The 24,565-nt window shown below is 39.1% G+C and overlaps 1 protein-coding gene across 1 annotated transcript in view; it reads right to left on the reverse strand.

Annotated features, from left to right (window-relative positions):
* Positions 1-16,276, reverse strand: part of pclob (piccolo presynaptic cytomatrix protein b) — a 129,597-nt gene extending 113,321 nt beyond the window's left edge. Inside the window, exons 1-7 of the mRNA XM_060924348.1 lie at positions 15,473-16,276; positions 14,212-15,195; positions 13,155-14,036; positions 9,307-10,194; positions 5,596-6,267; positions 1,265-1,903; positions 331-1,101 (exon numbers count right to left, since the gene is read on the reverse strand). Coding sequence (XP_060780331.1) covers positions 331-1,101; positions 1,265-1,903; positions 5,596-6,267; positions 9,307-10,194; positions 13,155-14,036; positions 14,212-15,195; positions 15,473-16,276 — 5,640 coding nt within the window. The remainder of the gene's footprint in view (positions 1-330; positions 1,102-1,264; positions 1,904-5,595; positions 6,268-9,306; positions 10,195-13,154; positions 14,037-14,211; positions 15,196-15,472) is intronic.
* Positions 16,277-24,565: the final 8,289 nt, after the last annotated feature.

The following is a 24,565-nucleotide window of genomic DNA, read 5'->3' on the forward strand; positions in this document are numbered from 1 at the left end:
CATAAGAATCTGTACCTTTAACTGTATCTAACTATAATCATGAATTGTTGACTGTCACACCAGTTAGACAATGCAAGTACTGGGTAAACATTTTAACTCTCCATAGATTTCACTTGTCTAAGAAACATCTTTATCTTTGTTAAGGACAAAAAACCTTCAGATATGTTCTTATCATTGAAACCACAAGTGTGGTTAGCTTACTTTTTTAACCTTTGACAGACAAGCATAAAATAAAATGACAGCATTTTTGTAATGCTAATTTGAAATATCTTCATGTGCACAGAGCAGAGATGGCAATAATAGAATGAATGATTATAAGTTGTATTTTACCTCAGTTTCTTGTGGAATAGGACTAAAACCACAAAGGTTACACACAATAGTTTTACATTGTGTGCAGGTGTTAAAGTTGGGTGGATCATCCTTAAGGTCAACCTTACAGAGTGGACAAGCTTTGAGAAGCTCAAAATGAGCTGTATCCTTTTTCGGAAGAGGAACTGATTCCTTTGTCATCTGGTCTTGTGATTTATTTTCTGTTTCTTTCTTTTCTCCATGTTGATGTACTGTTGAACTCTTGCGGGACAAAGGTGGTGTTGTAGTGTTTTTTATAGAAATTGTAGAACCTTTACGAGAGGTTGGTGGTGTTATGGATGGTTCATCCTGAACAGCTGAAGAGATCAGATTAGAGGCTGAGCTAAGGAAGGATGAACCGAAGCCTAGAACTCTCCCAGAAACTGCAGAGGCAGCCAGCTGAGGAGATGGAGGTCGTGATTTAGTACCACCAAAACTGAAACCAAAGAAGCCAGACTGTTTCTCTGAAGGCTTTGTAGGTTGTGGTTCAACAGATTCAACATGAGATGATTTATGTTCTGCCACACTAGTAGTGGCTTTTGGAGTCTTTTCTAAAGTGAGTTTGTCATGAGGTTTTCCATTTATTTTGGGGATTTGATCATAATCTGTATCACCCATTGGAATGCTTGTCTTTTTCTTTGTAGGACCTGGACTTATAGCCTCCTTCTCTGATTTTGTAAGAGGTACTTCCTTTGCAAGAAGAGATCCTGATGCTTGCTGCATCTGGCAGTTCAAACACAACCAGCTCTTATTCTATTGGGAAAACAAGACAAGCAGTAGTTAAATCTTAAGAAATAGAAAGAGTATGCATTAAGATAATACAAAATGAGAAGACAATGCAGTAAGGATTGTTAACATAAAACATAGTACTATAATACTACAACCTCCACTAATAGTTTGTTGGATATTCCCTTACCTCAGTTATTTCTGCCCTGGAGTTCAAGCCACCACAAAGGTTACACACAATGGCTTTACAGGAATCACAAGTATTGTAGTTTGGATGATCTTCCTTGAATATCTCCTTGCAGACTGGACAGCCTTTTTGAAGCTTGGATAAATCTGTATCCCCTTTTTCAAGAGCAGATGGTACTTTGGCAGACTGAGCATGTGGTGCTTCATCTGCAGGTATCATTTCTTCTTGCTTTTGAACAGTAGGTGATTTTGTCTTCCCAGAGGTAGCAGTTTCTACAGATGCATGCAAACCTGATGTAGCCTTTGCAGAGGTTTGAGAAATGGCTGAACCCTTATCCTCTTTTGGAGGATCAGCTTTTGGAGGTTGAGAAGACATAGCAGGAGAAGGTTGTGATTTTGAAGAAGCAGAAATGGGATTCTGTGATGCTGGGACAAGGGGTTGGTCCCCTGATTTTCCAATTTCAGAAGGCCTTTTACTGTTGTCTGTGACATCTACTGGGAGAATTGATTTCTTCTGAGATGCAACTGGAGTTTCCTTCTGCTCTGATGGTCCTAGTGGCAGCATCTTTTTAGCCTGTGGCTGTGCAGGTAAAGCCCCTGCTAATTGTTGCATCTGGCAGTTCAAACATAACCACTCGTTCACCTAGAGCCATGAAACAATTTCAATGGTTATATAGTCTAAAAGCATATCAATGATAATTTATTATAATAACTACATGATACAGTCAGAGGAGTGCCAGTCCCATAATTATGATTTAAATAACATACATATATAAATTATACATCATTACACATAATGTCACATTAAATTATATATAAATACTGAGAAATAAAACATTTGCTCAATGAAAAAGGGCAGTGGAAAGGGCAGAGTTTAAATTTTATCTATGAAAGGTCACTGTGTGCACTTTTTTCTTCTGTCAACTTTTTTCTTATGTTATGAATGTCAAAAGATCCTTTAATTTAAAGGCTTGACAACCCTAAGATAAATATTTAGTAGGTTTCCTGTGCAATCCATCACCTCTTGAAAGTCATCGGAAGCAAGGAAGCGTGCCATTGGCATGCTGTTGAAAAGGCATTTAATGCATCAGTGGTTTTATGAACAACAACAACAAAAAAAATATTACTTATACTTGAAATCTCTGTTGTTAATATATATGACACAAGGCCTTATAGAAGATAATCACTGGCCCCTAAATGCCAGTAATTTATAATAGTGCACAGCAATCCACATACTAGCAAAGCACAGCCAAAAGAAAACAAGATCCAGTGTGTGTGGGTTAGAGGTGAGATTAACTGTACACATTTGACACTAGTCAGAGGCAGAATGTAAATGCTATTCACTGGAGAAGAAACTGTGTGTATGCTGATTAGGCACACTTCAACTTTTAATTGCAAGGAAAGTGGCATGGGCAGATTAGCTGGCAGTGCTTGCAAGCAGGCTTAACCACCAAAAAAAAAAAAGCTAGCTGTCATGTGAGTGTGCTCTTATTTCTTTTTACAGGCATACCCACTATGAAAGCTAAGAATGATGCATGTGGTATATAGCTAAATCAACCCAGATGCAGGATGGACCGATCCCATAGATGTGTACACAAGGGAAAATGCTATGGAACTTCATGCTATGGAACTTCATGTGTACAACTGTACACATTATGTCTGAAGGGGTTATACTTTGCTGAAATAGTAGATGAAAAATATTTTTTTTTCAGATGTGTGGCAGATCCCCTTGCACCAGACATTTGCCCCAAGACCACATTTGCCTAATTCTGTGGCTGCCACAGGTCCCATCATTTATGCCCAATACAGCCCAATAGTCCACAAATGATCCAGCTGTTTATGGATATATGTAGAGGTGCCAAAGTTGTCATTCATTTGGAGAACTAAATTAATACAAGGTGCTGGATTATTGGCATTAAAATTCTGGTGAAACTTTTCTAAGAGGGTGGTACAGTGGTGTAGGGGTTAGCACTGTCTCCTCCAGGTGCTCCGGTTTCCCCCACAGTCCAAAGACATGCAATTTAGGTTAATTGGTGACTGTAAATTGACCATAGGTGTGAGTTGTTGTTTGTTTCTATGTGTCTGCCCTGCAATGATTTGGCGATTTGTCCAGGGTGTACCCCGCCTCTCACCCATAGTCAGCTGGGATAGGCTCCAGCTTGCCTGTGACCTTGCACAGGATAAGCAGTTACAGATAATGGATGGACTCTTCTCAGAGGCAAGGTGTCATAGATATTAACTGACAACCGAGGTTTATGTTTATTTATGGAGAGACATGTTTCTAGTTTTGATAAGTAGTCAGTTCTACTGTGCCTTTTGTTCCCAAAAGGCAGATGTTATCTGCTTCATTAAAAGCAAAGCTAAGCAAATGGATTCTGACCTTTTCTTATGGGATGTGAAAAGGGGCAAGCAGAGCAGATAAGAATTTGTCTCCATTTACTCTTGTCTTTAATTTTTGCAAACTTACTTGAAGAAACAAAATCGAATTTCTCATTGGACACCAGGTCTCTGGAACCTCTACCATACACAGTCATTTTGCAGTTCTCTTTCACATTATACCTTTACAATCAAGGAAAACCAAACCTTCACCCTTGCTACCTCTCATTCCAAATCTTCATGATATGCCCTTTCAACAATTAAGTAGTTCTGTTCCACTTACTGAGTGCCCTGGGAGGTTGTGGTACATCTCTACCTTGAGAACTCACCAAAACAACTGACAGATGTTCCTTCTATCAGACAGTTGCCCCCCAAATAGTCTTTGCCTTGTTCTGCTGCCTTTGGCAGTATAATGTTCTGCCATTTGTGCTGCATGATGCCCCACAACAGTTGTCGAACGGTCCCATCATCACTACACCTTAGCAATGTATCTTGAGAATGTTGTCATTTGATTGGAGCACTACATGGAGCATCTCATACACATTTTTTTTTTTATAGTTGCTGGCCATCTTGTGGACAGCTAGAATAACCTGAACCCAAAACTGCCACCTAAGCCTGACAAAAGCGCAACACCTTGAATATTGAATTGGCTGTGGTTTATTAGACCTGATCTTGTAAATTAGACAGATACGGCAAAGATAATATAATAGACCCTGACTACAAAGACAGATTGTGGTTACATTACCCTCTGGTTGGTACTACATAACATTTCACCTACCAATTATCAATAGCATGAACTATTCATGCTGTTATCTTCTTCATTATCACTGCTGAACCCAATCCGGGCCTGAGAAGAACCGTGTTTGGTTGACTTGGCCAGAATTGCAGCAGTAGGGTGGCCACTTCCTTTCTGTGCACTCACACATTCACAATGGGCAATTTAGAGTAGGCACTTAACCTAACGGCATGTCTTTGGACTGTGGGGGAAACCAGAACACCTGGAGGAAACCCACGCAGACACAGGGAGAACATATAAACTCCACACAGAAAGGCCCCTGTTGGCCACTGGGCTCAAGCCCAGAACCTTCTTGTTGTGAGGCGACAGTGCTAACCACTATACCACCATACCACTCCATGCTGTTATACATATACATATCTATTATATTCAACTCCTAAATGCATTTTTCTTAGCACAAGGTTTTCACATTAATTCAGTCAGCATACAGCTACAGTGTGCAGCATCTTTAGATAGAGACACGAAATGTTTGCAACAGAGAGCTATAGACTGGTTAATGATAGTAGCTGTGTGAAATAGTTCTACTTTTCCTGGAATTATGCATAGTTTTTTTATGTTATCAAATAGTAGGAAACTATATTTGTTTTATACACCATTCAGTAAGAGGTTAATTTAGCAGATTTAACACCACCATATACACCACATACTGTACAAACACCAAAGGTTTCAGGGTTTACACAGTTTTGACAGTATTATTTTCCAGAGCGATGCTCAATAATCTTGGCTGTTCAAACAGGAGTTGTATTCAATTAAATATTTTTTGCTAAAAAGCATTTATTTTTGGGCAGTCGATAACTTATCATACATTATGCAGTAAGACTGCTTAACTGTTGAAAATCTCAGCTTCTGACCCAAGAAAGCACCCATGAGGCAGCCGACATCACACAAGAGAAGCCTTTGAACGCCTCTAACCACTGATTTCATCAAGCCATTTTGAAGATATAAGTTGTTGTTGATCTGATATTTGATTGATTTTTTTAATAAAAAAATAAAATCTGACATTTCATTTCAAGTGTTTCATTTTGATTTGTCATCAGTATATTTCCAAAGCTGTGTACAAATTCATTTTTTGTTTTTATTATACTCAAATTTGAGCCTCCATAAAGTCTATGTAAAAGTGGAACAATCACACAATAGTATTCAGATGACTGACAAGGTCCTACCTCAGTTTGATCTGGCATGGGGTTAAATCCACAGAGATTACACACAGTCATCTTGCAAGATGTACAAGTGTTGAAGTTTGGAGGGTCATTTTTGCATTTCTCATTGCACAGTGGGCAAGCTTCTTTCCCATCTTCTTTCACTTTAGCAGATTGTTCTTTGGTGGTCTGAAGCTCTGAAATTTTCTCCTCAGATCTTGGTTCCTGAGTAATTGATTCTGGCTCATTAGAAGAAAGGTCTTTTTCAGAAGCTACAGGTACCTTACGAGAAGCAGGTGGTGTTGATGTTTTGATAGATGCCTTGGACACTGCAGAACTTTTATGGGAAGATGGTGGTGTGATAGATGCTTCATCCTGAACAGCTGAAGAAATAAGGTCAGATGCTGTGCTGATAATGGAAGAGCCAAATCCTAAATCCTTTTCTGATATGGTAGAGTCAGCAAGCTGAGGAAATGGAGACTGAGACTGGTCATGAGTAACCGTAAAGCTGGATTTAACTTTAGATGTTTCAGTTTGGGAAAGAACAGGCTTTGCTGATGTGCCACCTTTGGAGCTCTGTTGTGGAGAGAGGCTTTGAGAAACTTGAGCTTGAACATCTTTTTGTGGTAAGGCTGGTGCAGGAGCGTTGATAGGTTTTGGCTGAGTTGGATTTGGAGGTCCTGATGTTCGCTGTATCTGGCAATTCAGACATAGCCACTCTTTCATCTGTAATAACATTCAATTTTGTTTATGCATTAATATAATAATAATAATAATAATAATAATAATAATAATAATAATAATAAAAAAAAATTGTGTTTATATACACTGTATATATACATACTGTGTGTATATATATATATATATATATATATATATATATATATATATATATATATACACACACACATGCGCGCACACACACATATACTGTATGTGTGTGTATGTATATATATATATATATATATATATATATATATATATATAAGTGCTGTCAAGCGATTAAAATATTTAATCGCGATTAATGTCGCGACTGTCATAGTTAACTCGCGATTAATCGCAATTTAATCGCACATTTTTGTCACATGAAAAACCATGTAATTCTCTTATCAGCATAAAAAAGTGAATGGGCTTGCTCACTGTTCGAACTATGGGGGTACTCAGGGAATCCGAGATCCCCTGAAACAGACATGAGATCCCTTGAAAACATGATTTGGGAAACATTGGGGGGGTCTCTAAAATATTGGCAAAATGATGTTTATTGACATAGCAATTGTGTGTAATGGGAAGCATTTGCATATCCGAAGTGAGCGCGCAATGGAGATCCGCGCTCTGAGACAAGCGCAAGCACCCCCCCAAGGGAAAAAAAGGGACCCCCCGAAAATATCGGCATAGTTCGAACACTGGTTGTACCAATGTTTTTTTTTTTTTTTATTGCAGAGCATAACACGTCTTGTCACAGCCACTGCAAAGTGGGGCTGGAGCTGCCGATGGGAAAACGAAACATAAGCCGAGCACCGTGGCTCTTCGGGGGAGGGCAGAGGACTCTGGCTGTGCGGGGCGTGGCATTACAGTCTAGCTGCTATCGTTTTTCTAAGCAAAGTCTCTGTTCCAAGTTCCTGGCAGTTTCAAAAGCTTATGAAAAACCTACATCGTGTCACAGAGCGTTAATCTCGCGATAAAAAAATTATCGCCGTTAAAATTGAGTCAAGTTAACGCGTTAATAATGCGACATTTTTGACAGCACTAATATATATATATATATATATATATATATATATATATATATATATACACACACACACACACACACACACACACACACACGAGTGCATCACACACAATTAGAATATCATGAAAAAGTTATTTTTTTCGTAATTTAATTCAAAAAGGCAAACTTTCATATATTCTATGTTCACTATACATAAAGTGAAATATTTCAAGCCTTTTGTTTTGTTTTTATTTTGATGATTATGGCTTAAAGCTACTAAAAATCAGAAATCCAGTATCTCAACTTATTTGAATATTTCCTAATATCAATCAAGAAATTATTTACAATACAGAAATGTCCAACTTCTGAAAAGTATGTTCATTTTTACACTCAATACTTGGTTGAGGCTCCTTTACCATGAATTACTGTATCAATGCAGCGTGGCATGGAGGCGATCAGCCTGTGGCACTGCTGACATGTTACTGAAGCTGACGTTGGTTTGATAGTAGCCTTTAACTTGTATTTTTGGGTCATGTGTTTCTCATCTTCCTCTTGACAATATAACAAATAGATTCTCTATGGGGTAAAATGTTTCTGATGTTGTCTCTGGTTCAGGAGTGGCTTGATATTAGGAATGTAACAGTTGTAGCCCCTTTACTCAAGACGTCTGTGTGTGGTGGCTCTTGATGCACTGACACCAGCCTCAGTCCACTCCTTATAAAGCTCTCCCAAGCTCTTGAATCAACTTTTCTTGACAATCCTCTCAAGGCTGCAGTCATCCCTATTGCTTGTGCACCTTTTCCAGCCAGCCTCTTCAGTAATGACCTTCTGTGGCTTACCCTCCTTTGTGCAAGGTGTCAGTGATCATCTTCTGGACAACTGTCAAGTCAGCAGTCTTCCCCATGATTGTGGTTGTGTGTACTGAGCTAGACCGAGAGATACATGGTATTTATACTGTTTTACTCAAACTTGAAATGAAATATTCTAATAATTTGAGATAATGGATTTCTGGTTTTCATGAGCTATTAGCTATAATCATCAAAATTCAAACAAAAAAGGCTTGAAATATTTCACTTTGTGTCATTAATATAGACTATATGAAAGGTTACCTTTTGAATTAAATTACAAAAAAAACCCTTTTTCACAATATTCTAATTTTATGAGATGCATTAGTACTTCAAAGTATACCAATATTTTAAGTGACCTGTTGCATACATTTTACAATGTAAAATGTAAATATCTGTTCATATTCTTGTAATTAAATCAACTTTGTCCTCCAAAGACATTTATTATATTTAATGTAACATCGATCTCAAGCACCATCTATACATTTTTGTGACAACAGAAATGCAGCATAAATAAGTTTTATAGTATTAAAAGGTATTGTTTGCATGAGGTTGTATTTTTGTGCCAGGTTCAGATATATAACATGCAAATTGATATATTGACCATTATATTTTTAAATGTGTTTAAATGTGCTGTATTGTATATGATACACTGTATTGTATATGATGAAATAAAGTGCAATATTCAAGCAAATGTTTCACTTTCATTGAGATGAGAATGTGTGTTGCTAGATCCCAAGTAAAATTCAAATAAAGCCAAGTAGCACTGTTTAAATTATGGGTGGAAATATTGTCTTGTAAATATTGTGTTTCCAGTTAGAAATCATATGCAGACCGCTTAAATTTAATTCAAGCAGAAAAGTATGTTTTATGTATACACATCCAGTGTAAAAGGCCACATTGATTAATATGAAAGCATCTCTTGTCGTCCATGTCTGATGAAAATTGGGTCTAACAAAATGCCACTACCATATGCCCTGGTGACAGCATTCGATTTATCACCACCCTCACGGAAATACCATAGTTCAAGCAAATTGAATGAGGTGCTAGGTAAAGGTAAAAGAATAACTCTACAGTAACCCCTACATTATTGTTTTCATATGCGTTTGACTTCTCATATTCATGTGTTTGAAAAGGAACCTAAAGTGTATTTTTGACAGCCTTTTAACAGTTCCTTACCTCTGTTTGGTCAGGCATTGGGTTAAATCCACAAAGGTTACAAACTGCATTCTTGCATTCAGTGCAGATGTTGTAGTTAGGAGGCTCCTTCTTGATTTCTACCTTGCAGAGCGGGCAGACTTTGGGAAGTGTCTGAAGGTTTTCTGTAAATTTTGTGGCATCTGATAGAGTTTCATCCTTCAAAATGGGTGTTAGAATTGGTGTAGAGTTTTCCCCTTGTGATTTCATTTCCTGGATGTCTCTTTCTTCATCGTGTTTAGTTGAAGGTTTTGTTACATTACTAGATTTATCCTTAGGAGAGTCTTGGGAAGATACTTTACTGGAAGCCAGCAGTGTAATTTTAGAAGTTTCAGCTATCTTGCTTGAATCAAGTGTGATTGGTTCAGTAGTTTCAGAAGTTTGAGAAACAGTAGAACCCTTGCGTGAAGTTGATGGTGTTGGAGAAGCTCCATCTTGAACAGCTGAGGATATCAGATGAGATGCTGAGCTGAAGATTGAAGAACCAAAACCTAAAACTTTTCCAGAAAGAGCAGGCTGTTGGGACGGTGATGGAGATCGTCTACCAAAACCAATAAAGTCTGATTCCTTATTTGGAGGTTCTGATTTAGCAAGTGTGAAAATTCCATCTTTCATTTGCTGAGTTTTTTGCTTAGGCTGCTGACTTTGCATATTATGTGTTATTGTCAGGCTGCCTTGCTTTTTCTCAGCTTCACATTGATTGTCATGTAGTTTTCCATCAGCAAGTGATTTCTTATCCTTTTCTGGAATTAGAGACTCTTTATTTTGTTTTGAGAAGGACAGTGGTACTTTGTTATCCTGTTGTTGAAGCTGTTGAGAAGCTCCTGATGCTTGCTGTATTTGGCAGGTCAAACACAGCCACTCCATCTTCTGTAGGGCGATCACAGGTAATTGGGGGGGGGGATATACAGTTTACATATATAGGTTTGTTAGACACTGGCAACCAGTGCATTACAAAGAAGATGAAGATGGTCATGTACAATATTGTGTAAAAGGCTTACGCACATGTAAAGAAATGCTGGAGACCAAAAGTGGTTTAAAAATAATGAAATGAAATGTTTCAACATGAAAAAAATACTATAAGCCATAACAAATGAAACAAAGTCAGTATTTGGTATGAGATGACCCTTTGCTTTAAAAAAATAGTAGTCTCCGGTACAGTGAGTGCAGTTTTATAAGGAAATGAGCTGTAGGTTTTATTGAGTATCTTACAGAACCAGCCACAGTTCTTCTGGACACTTTGACTGTCACACTCGCTTCTTAATTTTGCACCAAAACCCAGCAGCCTTCATTATGTTTTCTTTTATCATCTGAAAAAGTGGTCTTTTATGTAATATACTGCTCAGACACAAACTTTTTCTTTTTTTCTGTAACATTTAATTTTGTGCTGGAAAACGAACGTTAGGAACTCTAAATTGTTTTTGTACTGACTCGATAATGTAGAAGTCATCAAATAGAAATCCATAACAAAGATTGTATGAAAAAGAATGGAGTGCCTAAGACTTTTGCACAGTACTGTAATTTACCAATGCAGCTAGTCACAATCCAATATTTAAATCACATTATAAATTTGAGTGAATGATGTTTAACTTTAACTCACAGTATTATTGAAACCATTGTATGGGTTTTTCTCAAACATCCTGTACACCTTACTCATGAGTAAACAAGGAGTTATATCTGACACAGTTTTCATCTGGAAACCTGAACATTTACTAGTTTGTTAAATTTGTGTAATAAGCCATACATAGTTTTTTGTTTTATTTTAATTAATTAATTTTTAAGCACTAGACCCTCTCAAAGATGTATTAAACTGAATTCTGTTTAAAAAAATGATCCTTGTTATTTTGTCAGTCATCTAAAAGAAAAATTCATTTTCACTGTAAAAGTGGTTGAAAGGCACCACAAAAGTGAACACCTACAAATAAATCTGCACTTACCCAATATGAATCGAATCATCAAATGCTCTCTTGATCATATATGTCCTTCCTTTACACAAAATCTAGGTATCACTCTACCATAGCAGTAATGTCATTCCCTGACCAAAACATTTCTTGTGGTTGAAAATATGGTTGACATTTATATGTGCTTGACTGCATTCATTCTACCTCCAATATCTCAGTTTAAGCATGACCTCACTCCAAAAACACTGGAGGTCATGATGATGCTGCAGCGTGCAGCTAACATGTATGATATGGCAGTATCCGGTCATTTAGCACAAAAGTCTTTTCACACAACTCTCATTTCAATCACAACTCTTATTTCAACATGGAATGGTCACAATAATCAAAATAAAATACTCTTCTTGATAGAGCAAGGGGTTTATTATGATTGTTTAGGGATGAGAAGCCAGAATTAACGTCAAATATTAAAGTTTCTTTTTCTGATGTTTTGCATATCATGGATCAGTTGTTGACAATCTAATCCTAAAAATGCACTCAAAATGATTAAAAGTCCATTTGATATCACATATAACTGTTTTTGACTAATAAAGCCACAAAGTGAAGCTGTGCTGATGAGTCTACAGGTTAGGCTTGTCAGCGGGAAAAAAAAAAAAAAAAAACCTGACAAGAATCCAAAATTCATCAAACATCTTTAAATATGATCAATCAGCATTCATAATCAAGATTAAATATTCTTAGAACTTGTGCGAAAGGACTTGAGAGTTGTACAAAAGGACTTTTGTACTAAATGACCATAAACCTGATATGGCAAGGATGACATGGCAAGTCAGGAAGCATTTGGTGATATGGTAGGGTGATACAGGAGTATGTGTATGCTTCTCTATAGTTTTATTTCAGTGCCTTGTATCAAATGACAGTCATTTCATTCTCCCCCAGCAGGAAGTCTAACGCCACATTAGTTTTACTGTGGGAGAGAAGGAAAAGATTGCTGGGGGCTGATAATAAAGACCACAGTCCAATACCATTCCATGTTGAGTGGATGGAAACCACTGCTCTTGGGCACTGAATGACAAAGCTGCACTGAGCAAATTGGCAATGGGAAATCCTAAAGAAGCCAATTTGCCAACTGAGTTTACCACTAAGTTTATAGATTTGGTTGAAGGAATAATGTATATCAAATGCTATTGGCTTTTGTGGAAATCAGTCAAGCCCTTTTTTATATGCTCCTTCCTTGACTTCCTGTTTCAAAAGGAAATATGTCAACTAATGGAATCAAATCACAGTACTCATGCCCTGTGTCTACTCACTATGTAGGGAATTACTATATAGAGAACTATATAGTGAGCTCATTGGTAAAATGAAAAAATGCTTTTGGACACTACTCCACCGCGCCGTTATTTAAGTCATTACTGTCGCACAATTAAAACATGCCAGATCAGTTGGCTGGTGGGTTTTCAAAATAATAAATACATGCCTGTATTTTTTTTGTGATAAATCCATATTATACTGAGCGTATTTCCCACATTAATAAATACAAAGTACTTTGTGTCTGCTCATCTTTCAGTTCTTTTAAATCAAGGCTGAATACTTTCTTCTTTGCCACTACCTTTTATTAAATCAAATTTGAGGCTTTTAATTTGATTTCTTTCAGCATGACCACAATGCATGATGGGACATATTGCTTGGTTAGTGACCATCGGTTGTACACTACTTTTCATGATGCATTGTGGGATACTTTGAGTGCACTATATAGGATGTAATAATTCTCACTATACATTTGGACAGCACTACAAAATGGCGAACTCACTATATAGTCCACTATGTAGTGAGTAGGGAGTGAGTTCGGACACAGGGATGATTTTCATGGGCACCTTAATGGGTAAAAACACTAAAAGTCTCATTTAAACACCAAATATATCTTCTTCTTACCTCTGTTTGGTGTGGTGAAGGATTGAATCCACATTGTACACATACAATATTTTTGCAGTCAGTGCAGGTGTTGTAGTTGGGAGGATCATTCTTGATCTCCACCTTGCAGAGAGGGCAGCTTTTAGGGAGAATGTGAGAGGCTTCTTTCACTTTTGATGGCTCTGGCTTGGATTCATTTGATTTTGGGGCTTCCTTTACCTGATGTTTTGCTACCTCAGGTGTTGTTCCTTCTTTGTCATCTACAGTCTGTGATTTATTTATACTTGACTGCGTTTTCTGAGAGTCCCCTTGAGGTATGGTGGCCTGGGTGACTCCAGAACCTTTGCGGGAGAATGGAGGTGGTGTACTGCATCTACTGGAACTTTGAGAGCTTGATGAAACTTTGCGAGAAGTTGGGGGTGTTATAGGAGGTTCTTCTTGAACTGCTGATGAGATAAGATTAGATGCAGAGCTGAAAAAGGAAGAACCAAATCCTAAAACCTTCCCAGTCACAGCAGACACAGCAGGCTGTGGGGATGGTGATCGAGATCGAGCACCACCAATGGCAAAGAATCCTGGGTTTTCTTGCAGGGGTGTATCCTTGGCTGGAGAGGGCTCAACTTTTGAAGTCTTTTGAATTTTTTCAACATTGTATTGTAGAGTAGGCTGCTGCTGATTGACCTGCATATCCACTACTGCAGCAGATATTTCATCTTTTTGTTTTATCTCAACAGTTGTCTGGGCTTTTTGAGTAGGTTTCTCAGGAAAATCTTTCTTCTTCTCAGGGTGTTCTGACACCGGTGTCTTCTTATTTTGAGGAGATGATGTTGGGGGGATTTTGTTAGACTGAGATATTCCTGATGCTCGTCTTGTATGGCAGTTCAGACAGAGCCACTCCATTATCTGCAGTTAAAGAAGGTAGTTTAAATATTCAGACGCCTTGCATTGACAGTTAAAGCCACAAATTATCAATAACAAGTGCATTTTAACAAGAATTATAAGAACATCTTAATAACACTGTTTCATTACAACCTTATTAGCATACGTGTAGGCCCACTAGCAACATGTAAAGGCTTACCTCTGTTTCAAGAGGCATGGGGCTGAATCCACAAAGGTCACACACAATGCTTTTGCATTCAGTGCACGTGCTATAGTTAGGGGGATCTTTTTTTATATCTGTTGTGCAAAGTGGACAAGTTTTTGGTAGCTGATTAGATGATTTCTCAACAGCTGCAGATTCCTTGACTTTTTCAGATAGTGTTTTGGGTTGCTGTGGCTCCTGGAATTTATTTTCCTCTGCTTTTTCATTCAAAGATTTTTTGGTCTCTGTCATTATGTCCTGGGAAATGTCAGTCCTTTTGTGTGAACTAACTGGCATTGAGGTTGAAGATCCAGTCTTGTTAGATGTCTGTGAAACTGATGAACCCTTATAGGAAGTGGGCAATGCTGTTTTGAACAAAGTCTGTGAAACTGCAGAACCTTTTCTAGAGGACGGTGGTGTAGTAGAACTAATAGAACTTTCAGAGACAGACGAACCTTTACGAGAGGCTTGTGGTGTGGTGGAAGGCTCATCCATAACAGCTGAAGAGATCAGATCAGATGCTGAGCTGAGGAAAGATGTACCAAAGCCTAAAATCTTTCCAGAAACTGCAGAGGCAGGCTTGGGAGATGGTGACCGTGATCGAGCACCACCAAAACCAAAACCAAAGAAACCTGATTCATCCTTGGTTTCTGACTTATCCATCTTTGATATATCACCCTGAGATTTCCCAGTTTCTAGATGCTGACGTTTGTGTAGAGGAGGTGAGTCATTTGGTGCCTTCATTTGCTGTTGCTCTGTTTTCTGAATGGCTCCAAATTTATTCTCTTTCTGTGGAGATGCTGTTATTGGCTTAGTTATTTTCTTTGTTGAGTCAACAGCATAAGCATCTTTATGTTGTAATGACAGAGTCATTCCTGCCTTTGGTGAAGAATGGGGTTGTCCAGGTATTTTCTGGGGCACCACTGAAGCATTATCATGAGCTCTTTGCATCTGACAGTTCAGGCAAAGCCATTCTGTCACCTGAAATTTCAGACAGAATAATGAAAGAATGCCGCAAGTAGCTTTCAATATGGACAAAAAACAGATATTGTCAGTTTGATAAAAATCTTTTATTCGAAGAACATTGCACATTCAGCAGAACTCAGCATAAACATCTGTTATTTTTGGCTTGCAATGTACAGTACAGCAAAACTAATCATATAGGAACAGTACGGGGGGGGGTGTCCATGTCTTTAAGGTAAAAAAAAAAAACAATTATACAAATCATATGAACTACAATGTATCAAAAATGTCTTACCTCTGTTTGATGAGGCATCGGGTTGAATCCACAAAGATTACAAACATACTTTTTGCATTCAGTGCAGACATTGTAGTTGGGAGGATCCTTCTTGAGCGCTTCTTTACAGAGTGGACAGGCTTTGGGAAGATGCTGAACATCTTGATCTATTTTTGGCATATGTTTTGGTATCTTTTCTTCAGATAAGGGTGCCTTACTCCGCTGATGTCCTGGTGTCTTCTCTTTATCAGCAGTTGATGATTTAGATTCTGGTCCTGTTGAGGATATTTTGGCATCGGGTTTTGATGCTGCAGATACTGTTTGTGATGCAGGTAGTGTACTGGTTACATTGGCAGAGGTTTGAGACACTGTAGATCCCTTTCGAGAAGTTGGTGGCGTGGTGGAAGGCTCGTTCTGAACTGCCGATGGGATCAGGTTAGATGCTGAGCTGAGTAAGGAGGATCCAAAGCCTAGAACCTTTCCAGAAACAGCAGAGTTAGCCACCTGAGGAGATGGAGATCGAGAACGCACACCACCAAACCCAAAGCTAAAGAAACCTGTCCCTTCTTGAGGGGGTTCTGCCCTTGATGGTGGTTCAGATTGGGTAGACGGTAAGCCTGTTTTAGTTGTCTGCTGATTATTGTCAATAGTCAGTGTTGTAACTGTTGAACTAAGTTGTTGTTTATTAATCCCATCTTTTTGAGCAAATGTCTGGTTGGCACAACTAATCTCAGTTGGTTGGAGGTTGGGCTGTTCTGATGTGGGAGCGGTCACAGAATCCTTCTTTTGGGTTGTGGCTTCAGGGTGCTGAGGGTGAGGCTTCATCAGAGGAGACCCTTGTAGTTCTACCCCTTTTAGTGCTCTTTGTGTCTGGCAGGTTAAACAAAGCCATTCTTTCCCCTGCAATATCATTAAAACAATTTTATTGTAACATTGTCTATTTTTTAAGAAAGTCAAAAAATATATTATAACTGCAATATTTTATATACACCAGAAAAACATGTACAAAATAAATGTTCATTTATTGTGTTCTATGTTTTATCTAATAAAGTACAACCATGCTTTCATTAATTAATCAGAAGCTATTTAAATACACTATTTATTATTGAAGTATTATTTACAGAATAGACTCAGTGCTGTTCTTCTCTCAGTGGAAGACTTCATCAAACAATAACTGCAGTTGTACCATTAATTTTGAAACAAGCATTGTGCAAATATTTCACTGCTTAAGAAAAAGTTTTCTTAAAAAACACACAGCAACATCACATGTTTATGTTACAAAATATCATGTGTTGCATGTGTTCATTTTATGTATTATTTTTCCTATTTTCATGAAGGGGTTCTAATAGTCTAAAATTTTTGGGGAAATGAAATAATAATAATAATAATAATAATAATAATAATAATAATAATAATAATTTATAGTGTGCTTTTTACATAAAATGATCAAAAGCACATTACAATATATACTTACAATATAATTCTAAATATAAAGAATTATGTATCATAAAAACAAATTAAAAAAGACATTTATTACAGGAACAAGATAATAATTTATTCTTAAAAGATATGTTTCCCAAAAAACTAAAAAGGTAATTTATAAAGGTACATTTTCAGGCAAGATTTAAGTCTCCAAAGATGATAGATTGCACAGTTCGACTGAAAGTGTATTCCAGGGTTTTGGTGTTGCCATACTGAAAGATTTGTCACCAAAGGTGCATAGCATTTTTCCTTGCGGAAATAATAAGACAGTGCTAGAACCTGAGTGTGACAAATACTATTCGTGCTGCCTTATGTTAATCAGATCACTAATATAAATTGGTGCCATACCATGCAATGCCTTAAAAGTTAATAGTAAAATGTTTAAATGGATCCTAAACTTAACCAGAAGCCAATGCAGTTCACGAAGAACAGGCATTATATGGTCATATTTTCTAGTGAAAGTTAGCAATCTTGCCACCACATTCTGGACTCTCTGAAGCTTTACTATCTCACAATCTGGTCATCCATAGAGATGGTTATTACAATAATCAATCCAACTTGTAACAAATGTGTTCAAGACCACTTCCAACTTATCTCTAGTGTCACAGTTTGGCTCAAGACTGCGACAAAAATGGGAGACAACATGAGAGATAGAATATAGAAAAAGATGATTCCATCCACCCATCCATCCACCCATCCATCTTCTGCCACTTATCTAGGTCTGGGTCACGGGGGTAGCAGCCTAGGCAGAGCTGCCCAGACTTCCCTCTCCCCGGCCATCTCCACCAGCTCTTCTGAGGGAATACCGAGGCATTCCCAGGCCAGCCGAGAGATGCAATCTCTCCAGTGTGTCCTGGGTCTGCTGCGGAGTCTCCTCCCAGTGGGGCATGCCCAGAGAGCCTCCACTGGGAAGCGTCCAGGGGCATCCTAACAAGGTGCCTGAACCACCTCAACTGACTCCTTCCGATGTGGAGGAGCAACGATTCTACTCTGAGTCTCTCCCGAATGACCAAGCTTCTGACCCTATCTCTAAGGGACAGCCCAGCCACCCTGCGGAGAAAACTCATTTCGAATGCTTGTATCCATGATCTCATTCTTGTGGATGATTTATCTACAAAAAATATTTAGATCTACAAAAATAAAAGGTAAATCAATCAGAAACGCTTCTGCTGTCATCTGGTCTGCTGACAACAGCAAACCTCCCCCAGACAGATCACGCAGGCGGGTGAGCAGAGCAAGAGACCAACTGCAGCAGACTAAGATTTAAAGACAGTCTATATCAGGCCCAGTTGTAGCTCAATCAGCTGATGGCCGGCCAGTCTGCACAACCCTGCAACACACACTCCAGACAAAGACAGGGACACCTAGTGCCCCGGTGGAATACTGCAGCCCACAGGGGAACACTGCAGCCCACAGGAGAACAGTAATCCAGGCACCATGCTAGAGGGTCCATGACACTAGATAAAAATTTGCTTATGTGCTTAATATTATGTAACCAGAAATATGCTGCACTGCAAGACTTATACATGAACATTTAATGACATTCTCTTCTTTTTTTTCCAAAACTGTTTCAGGATGTTTTGATGTTTTCAATATGAGGCACAAAATCATTTCGACGTAACGACTGAATCATATGGAAATCTTATGGGGATGTTATCAAGGCTACATAAATTTGCAGTAAAAAGCAAAATGAAGAATTTGCTTTTCATTCTAATTAGGTACAAAAATGAAATGTATAATCAAAAGCTTCAGAGTGCATTTCATGAATATAATAATGGTGTGAGAAAATATGCAATATATTATAAGTGAACACCTTATATGCCTCAACCCTGAAGATGTCAGACATTGCCACATTTTCACTTATCACCAGTGTGGGTAAATGTAATAAAATAGCTTTGACTTGACAGCCTCAAGTCATGAGAGTTCAATTAAAGCAATAGGTGTCATAATTTCTTCCTGAGAATCCCGAAAATATGAAAAAAAAAAAAGTCCTGCTCGACATGATCAAGCCTGCCAGATGAAGACTCTGTGGGTGGTAGGAACCTCTCTAAGCACCTTCCATCTTTACAGTACATTTTGCACTAAAGACACAAAAGCTTACAATGAGAGGTCAATACTTCAGAACCCTTATTAATACTCCACCACATACTTGGTACAAGCTGGTCTACAAGGAAAAGGTTAACAATCCTGAATGTAAAGCTCATCTTTGCACAGTGTAATATCTCAAGTAGACACTATTAAGAATTTCTTACAAAATACAGACTATATTTAGTGAATGAATACTGGCATGTTAGGTTCCAACAGTTATTCTTTAGAGTTGTAGGTATGACATATATATATATATATATATATATATATATATATATATATATATATATATATATATATATATATATATATATATATATCAGATCTGGCATACCTACAACTCTCTCATATATATATATACCAGATCTGGCATACCTACAACTCTAAAGAATAACTGTTTGGAACCTAACATGCACAAATCTAACATGTTCATTGAACCACCCTTAATATACAGACTTTTGTCCTTCCGTTAATCTTATAACTGAAATATCAAATCACATACTGTATATGCAAGGTAAAGTCATGACCACTGATGGCATGTCACTCCCTAAGCCTTCATTCATCACTCACCCCAAGAAGTACTCTGGCCCAAGACGGGTTACCGGAGTGTACAAAGATAGCACATTTTATCAGCTTGCTCACCAACAAGATGCTAATATGGGCTATGGCCATATGGACCCAGGGAGACAGACATACTGCCTTTATGAACACTTCCTGCAGCTTTTCAAGAGGGTATTCAACCAGTCTCCAGAGGGAAGGGAGATGGGAGAACAGCTACTCTCCCTAAAGCAGGGTACCCAGAGTGCTTCTGAGTACACCCTCTGGTTATCCATGTTAGCCCCCAGTAGTGGCTGGAACAAGCCTGCACTCAAAGCAGCATACCATCAAGGGCTCAACAAGGAGCTTTTCACAGAAATAGTGTGCCGAGATGATCATGCCATACTAGACTCCATGATCAACATGTCTATCTGCCTTGACAATCATTTGAAAAGCAGGAAAAAACATTAAAATGACTAGACTAGCACTCCTGTTACAGAAATCCAGGCCAGTGAACCTATGCAACTTGGCCAGTTCAAGCTCACTGTTGTGAAAGGTCAAGGCCAGTGTTCTCTGACCATATCATCCTTATGACTGTGCCACTGAGTTACTGGTGGGAAGAGCTCCCCTGTGCAATCACATCTACCCAGTGTTAGCAAAAGAAACTCAAGTGATGGAGAAGTACATAGAGGAGGCACTTGAACAGGGATAAATATGCCCCGCCACCTCTCTAGCATCTGCAGGATTCTTCTTTGTGAAGAAACAAGGGGGTGATCTCCAGCCTGTGCTGACTATTGGAGCGTAAATCAAGTCATGGCCAAGTATCACTATTCATTGTCTCTAATTCCTGCAGCTCTGGAGCAACTACAAGAGGCTAGAATCTTCACCAAACCTGACCTTCAGAGTACATACAACCTGGTGTGCGTTAGAGAAGGAAACAAGTGGAAGACAGCCTTTTGCACTAGCTCTGGTCACTTTGAGCACTGTGTGATGCCATACGGACTATCTTCAGCACCAGCAGTCTTCCAGTACCTCATTAATGACATACTATAAGACATGGGGACGTTCATCATAGTTTACATTGACAATATCTTGATCAATTCCCCTGACAAAGCAACCCACATCCTACATGTCAAGAAGGTACTGGCGAGACCGCTCACAAACTGACTCAATGTAAAAGGAGAAAAGTGTGAGTTCCATGTGCACAAGATAGCTTTCTGGACACATCATAGGACCAGAGGGGGCAGTTATAGACCAGAACAAGGTTGTTGCAGTCATGAATGGGCATATTCCCACTATGGTTAAGGAATCACAGTGGTTCTTGGGGTTCACCAATGTTTATTGACATTGTGTTCAGGGTTTCAGCACCTTAGAATAGAACAGCCACATTGTAGAACAGATACAATGGCGCCCCACAGCTGACCAAGCATTTTCACACGTTATGAAAGCCTTCACCAAGCCATTCGTTACAGAGATCGATGCCTCTGAAACTGGCATTGGACCCATTCAGTAGTGAGAAGAGAAGCCCAAGCTCCATCTGGTGGCTTTTTTTTTCTAAGTTGTCCCCTGCTGATAGAAAGTATGACATTGGCAACTGGGAGCTTCTGGCAGTCAAGCTAGCTCTGGAAGAATGGTGTTACTGGTTGGAGGGAGCCTTTCACCCTTTTATAATTTACACTGACCACAAAAACCTTGAATACCTTAAATATGCCAAGAAATGAACCTCCCATCAAGCTCGCTGGGCATTGTTCTTCATGAGGTTTGACTTCACCCTCTCTTAATGCCCAGGTAAATAAGGAGTTTGCAGATCGATGCTATGGAGAAATACTCAGCTATGAACCAGGAGCCCGGGTATGGCTCTCCACTCGAGACATACAAGTCACTGAGGGATGCAAAAAGTTGGCACACCATTATATTGACCATTTAAAAATCCTTCAATGCATAAACAAGGGAACATACAAACTGGACTTACCACGCCACATCGGCCTAGCTCCCTCCTTACACATTTCCCATTTGAAACCAATCACTCCAGGTCCCTTCACAGAGGGCATCCCCCTCCACCCCAGCACAAATAGACATTGAAGCCAATCCAACAAACACCATTAAAGAAATCCTTGACTCACAAACCAGAAATGGTAAACTTCAGTGCCTCATCAATTGGGAGAGCTACGGACCAGACGGAAGATGCTGGGTCCCAGCCCATGATGTGCTCAACCATTTACTCTGACAAGATTTTCATGGTTGCCACCCAAATCGCCTACGGTAGGTCCACAGCTAAGGGGGAGGCCTAGAAGAAATCTCACCCCATAAGTAGCACTGCAGAGGGGGTTTATGTCATGTTATCACCAGAATCAGTGCCAAACTACAACTCCCAGAATACAGTGTGGCCTACGAACATGGCCAGTGAAACCTACAACACCCAAACTCTTTCATATTCACAGTCCTCAGATTACTGATTACACACACCTGGACTCAGTCACTTCAGTCACACAGCCACAGTATATGAGGACATTCAGTTCACTCCCTCAGGGTGAACAGTATGCTTTGTTCCATATTTGTCATTACCAAGCCTTGTTTATTGTCACACTCCTTATCTGTTTTAAGCTCCTTGTTCTGTTTTTTCTGATTTATGCCATGTTTAGTTCATGTTGTTTCTTCAGGACCTAGATTCTACCTGTTAATTTTTTCCCCTGATTTTCTACCTGCCAATTTGGATTTGTCTATCAGGTTTAATACAGCTGTATTTTACCTGCACTTACATCCACACCTATTTCCAAAGAATAGTATCCATTTTGCAAAACTAAGTCATGATTTGTTACCAATATTGTGACTTGATGCTTTAAAAGGAACCTCAAAATGAGTTCCCAAAATGCACACAGTACTGTCATTTACCTGACGAACACATTCAGGTTTGGCCAGCGTGTACCTTATTAATTTAAATTAATTTACTGTTTTATTACCAGACATTTTCAGTCTGCCTTTAAAGATGCCAAAATATTCAACTACAATTTGTACAAAAGAGCATCAAATAACTCTATTTGTTCTGTTTGTTTCCATAATGGATCTACTAGATATCTTAATGAAATGCTGATGTGAATTTACAGATACAAAATTCAATTTGCTTGTTTTGCTTACCTCTGATTGATGAGGCACGGGATTGAAACCACACTGGTTACATACAGTAGTTTTGCACTCAGTGCAGGTATTGTAATTCGGGGGCTCTTTCTTGAGACCCACTTTGCAGATTACACAGGCTTTGGGAAGAAGTTTCGGACTGGCTTTTGGGGACTGTGAAGAAGTCAGTTTCTCTTTTGTTTGGTCAACAGTTGCATTAGTTGGCTGGGTTACTTCAGTTTTCTTTTGCTCTTGTTTTGGGGTTGTATGAAGTTTGGCAGAATCCTTAAAGGCCTCTGACCCTTTGCGGGATGCTGGAGGTGTGGACCTGTCAGATGTTTGGGAAGCACCGGAGGCTTTACGTGAAGTTGGCTGCATTGTGGAAGACTCATCCTGAATAGCAGATGAAATCAGATTAGATGCAGAGCTGAAAATGGAGGAACCAAAGCCTAAAACCTTCCCAGAAACAGCAGAGACTGAAGGCTGCGGAGATGGTGAACGGGATCGGGCACCACCAGATCTGAAACCAAAAAATCCAGACTGTTCCTTGATAGACTCAGGTTGTGTTGGTGGTTTAGACTTGCCAGGCAATGGGGAATCTTTTTGCTGCTGAGTTGGCTTTTGTTCTGGATGTGGAGTTGATGTGGTTTCTTTTATTGCAATTGAACTGTCCTGTCCAGGTGGTATATGACCCTCTGAAGGTTTACTTTGCTGACTGGAGGATAGATGTAATACTTTACTTTGTGTAATGTCCTTCTTTTGTGCTGTTGATGAACTTTGCTTGACAGGGGAAGGAGATGGTGTGGGAGTTTTGCTGGATGTGAAAGGGATAGGTGGTTCTTCAACTCCAAGGGCCCTCTGCATCTGGCAGTTGAGGCAAAGCCACTCTTTAGCCTGAAAAAAGAATACATAAACAGCATGTTAATTTACATATAACCATGAAAAAAAAAAATTATGTCAACATAGATGTATGGAGCAAGAACTAACTATCCTGGAATTGTACTGCATGTATTTAATATTATTGTTGTTGTTGTTATTAGATTCCTCCCCAATTATTTTTCTTCACCTGTCATTATGCATGTGATAAATTAAACATTTACTCAACATTTCAACAACTGTAGTGTAGTAACCAGCCACTTCACTGACAGAAAACACATTTAGCTTTACATTATTTGAATGTATTTAACAATATAGAGAAATATATGACATATTAGTGAATAAATGAATGATGTAGGTTACTCACAGCTGCATCTGGAGGATTAAAGCCACACATGCTGCAGACAACACATTTACATTGTGTACAGGTGTTATAGTTGGGTGGGTCTTTGGACAAAAAATTGAGTTTCGTGTTTTTACAGATTGGACAGAGTGACTTTGTGCCTGAAGCAGTTTCTGCTTGATGAGTCCCAGGTCCTGTAGGATCATGATGCAGAGGTCCACCCCTTTCTGTTTCATACGGTGGAGATTTCCCCCTCCCCATTCTCTGATGATGAGGTCCTCCTCGACCAGCTCTTTGTTGTTGAGGGCTACCTCTTCCAGGTGCTGGATGCTGGGGTAGTCCCCTGCCTAGTCCTTTCTTCTGAGCATCATCCACATGACCTCCTGGTGGCTTTTCTGTACTGTGTTTTTGAGATCCTTGTGACACAGGCTGTCCATTTCCATGCTGTTCAGGAATTGTCTGCTTCAGAGGCCCTTGCTGCTGCTTTTCCTTTCCACCCTCAGCCTCATCACTGAACAGGTTAAACTTGTTCACCGCAGAAGACATGGCACTCAGAGGGTTTCCACCACCCAGGAAATTGGAAGAAAACATTCTGTCTGGAGGGTACAGGGTTCTGGGAGCAATTGAAAGGCGAAGGTTGTGATTGGGCTGTAGGGCTGCACTCCTGGGAGGCA

This window comes from Neoarius graeffei, chromosome 6, assembly GCF_027579695.1.
Source record: "Neoarius graeffei isolate fNeoGra1 chromosome 6, fNeoGra1.pri, whole genome shotgun sequence".
NCBI lineage: Eukaryota > Metazoa > Chordata > Actinopteri > Siluriformes > Ariidae > Neoarius > Neoarius graeffei.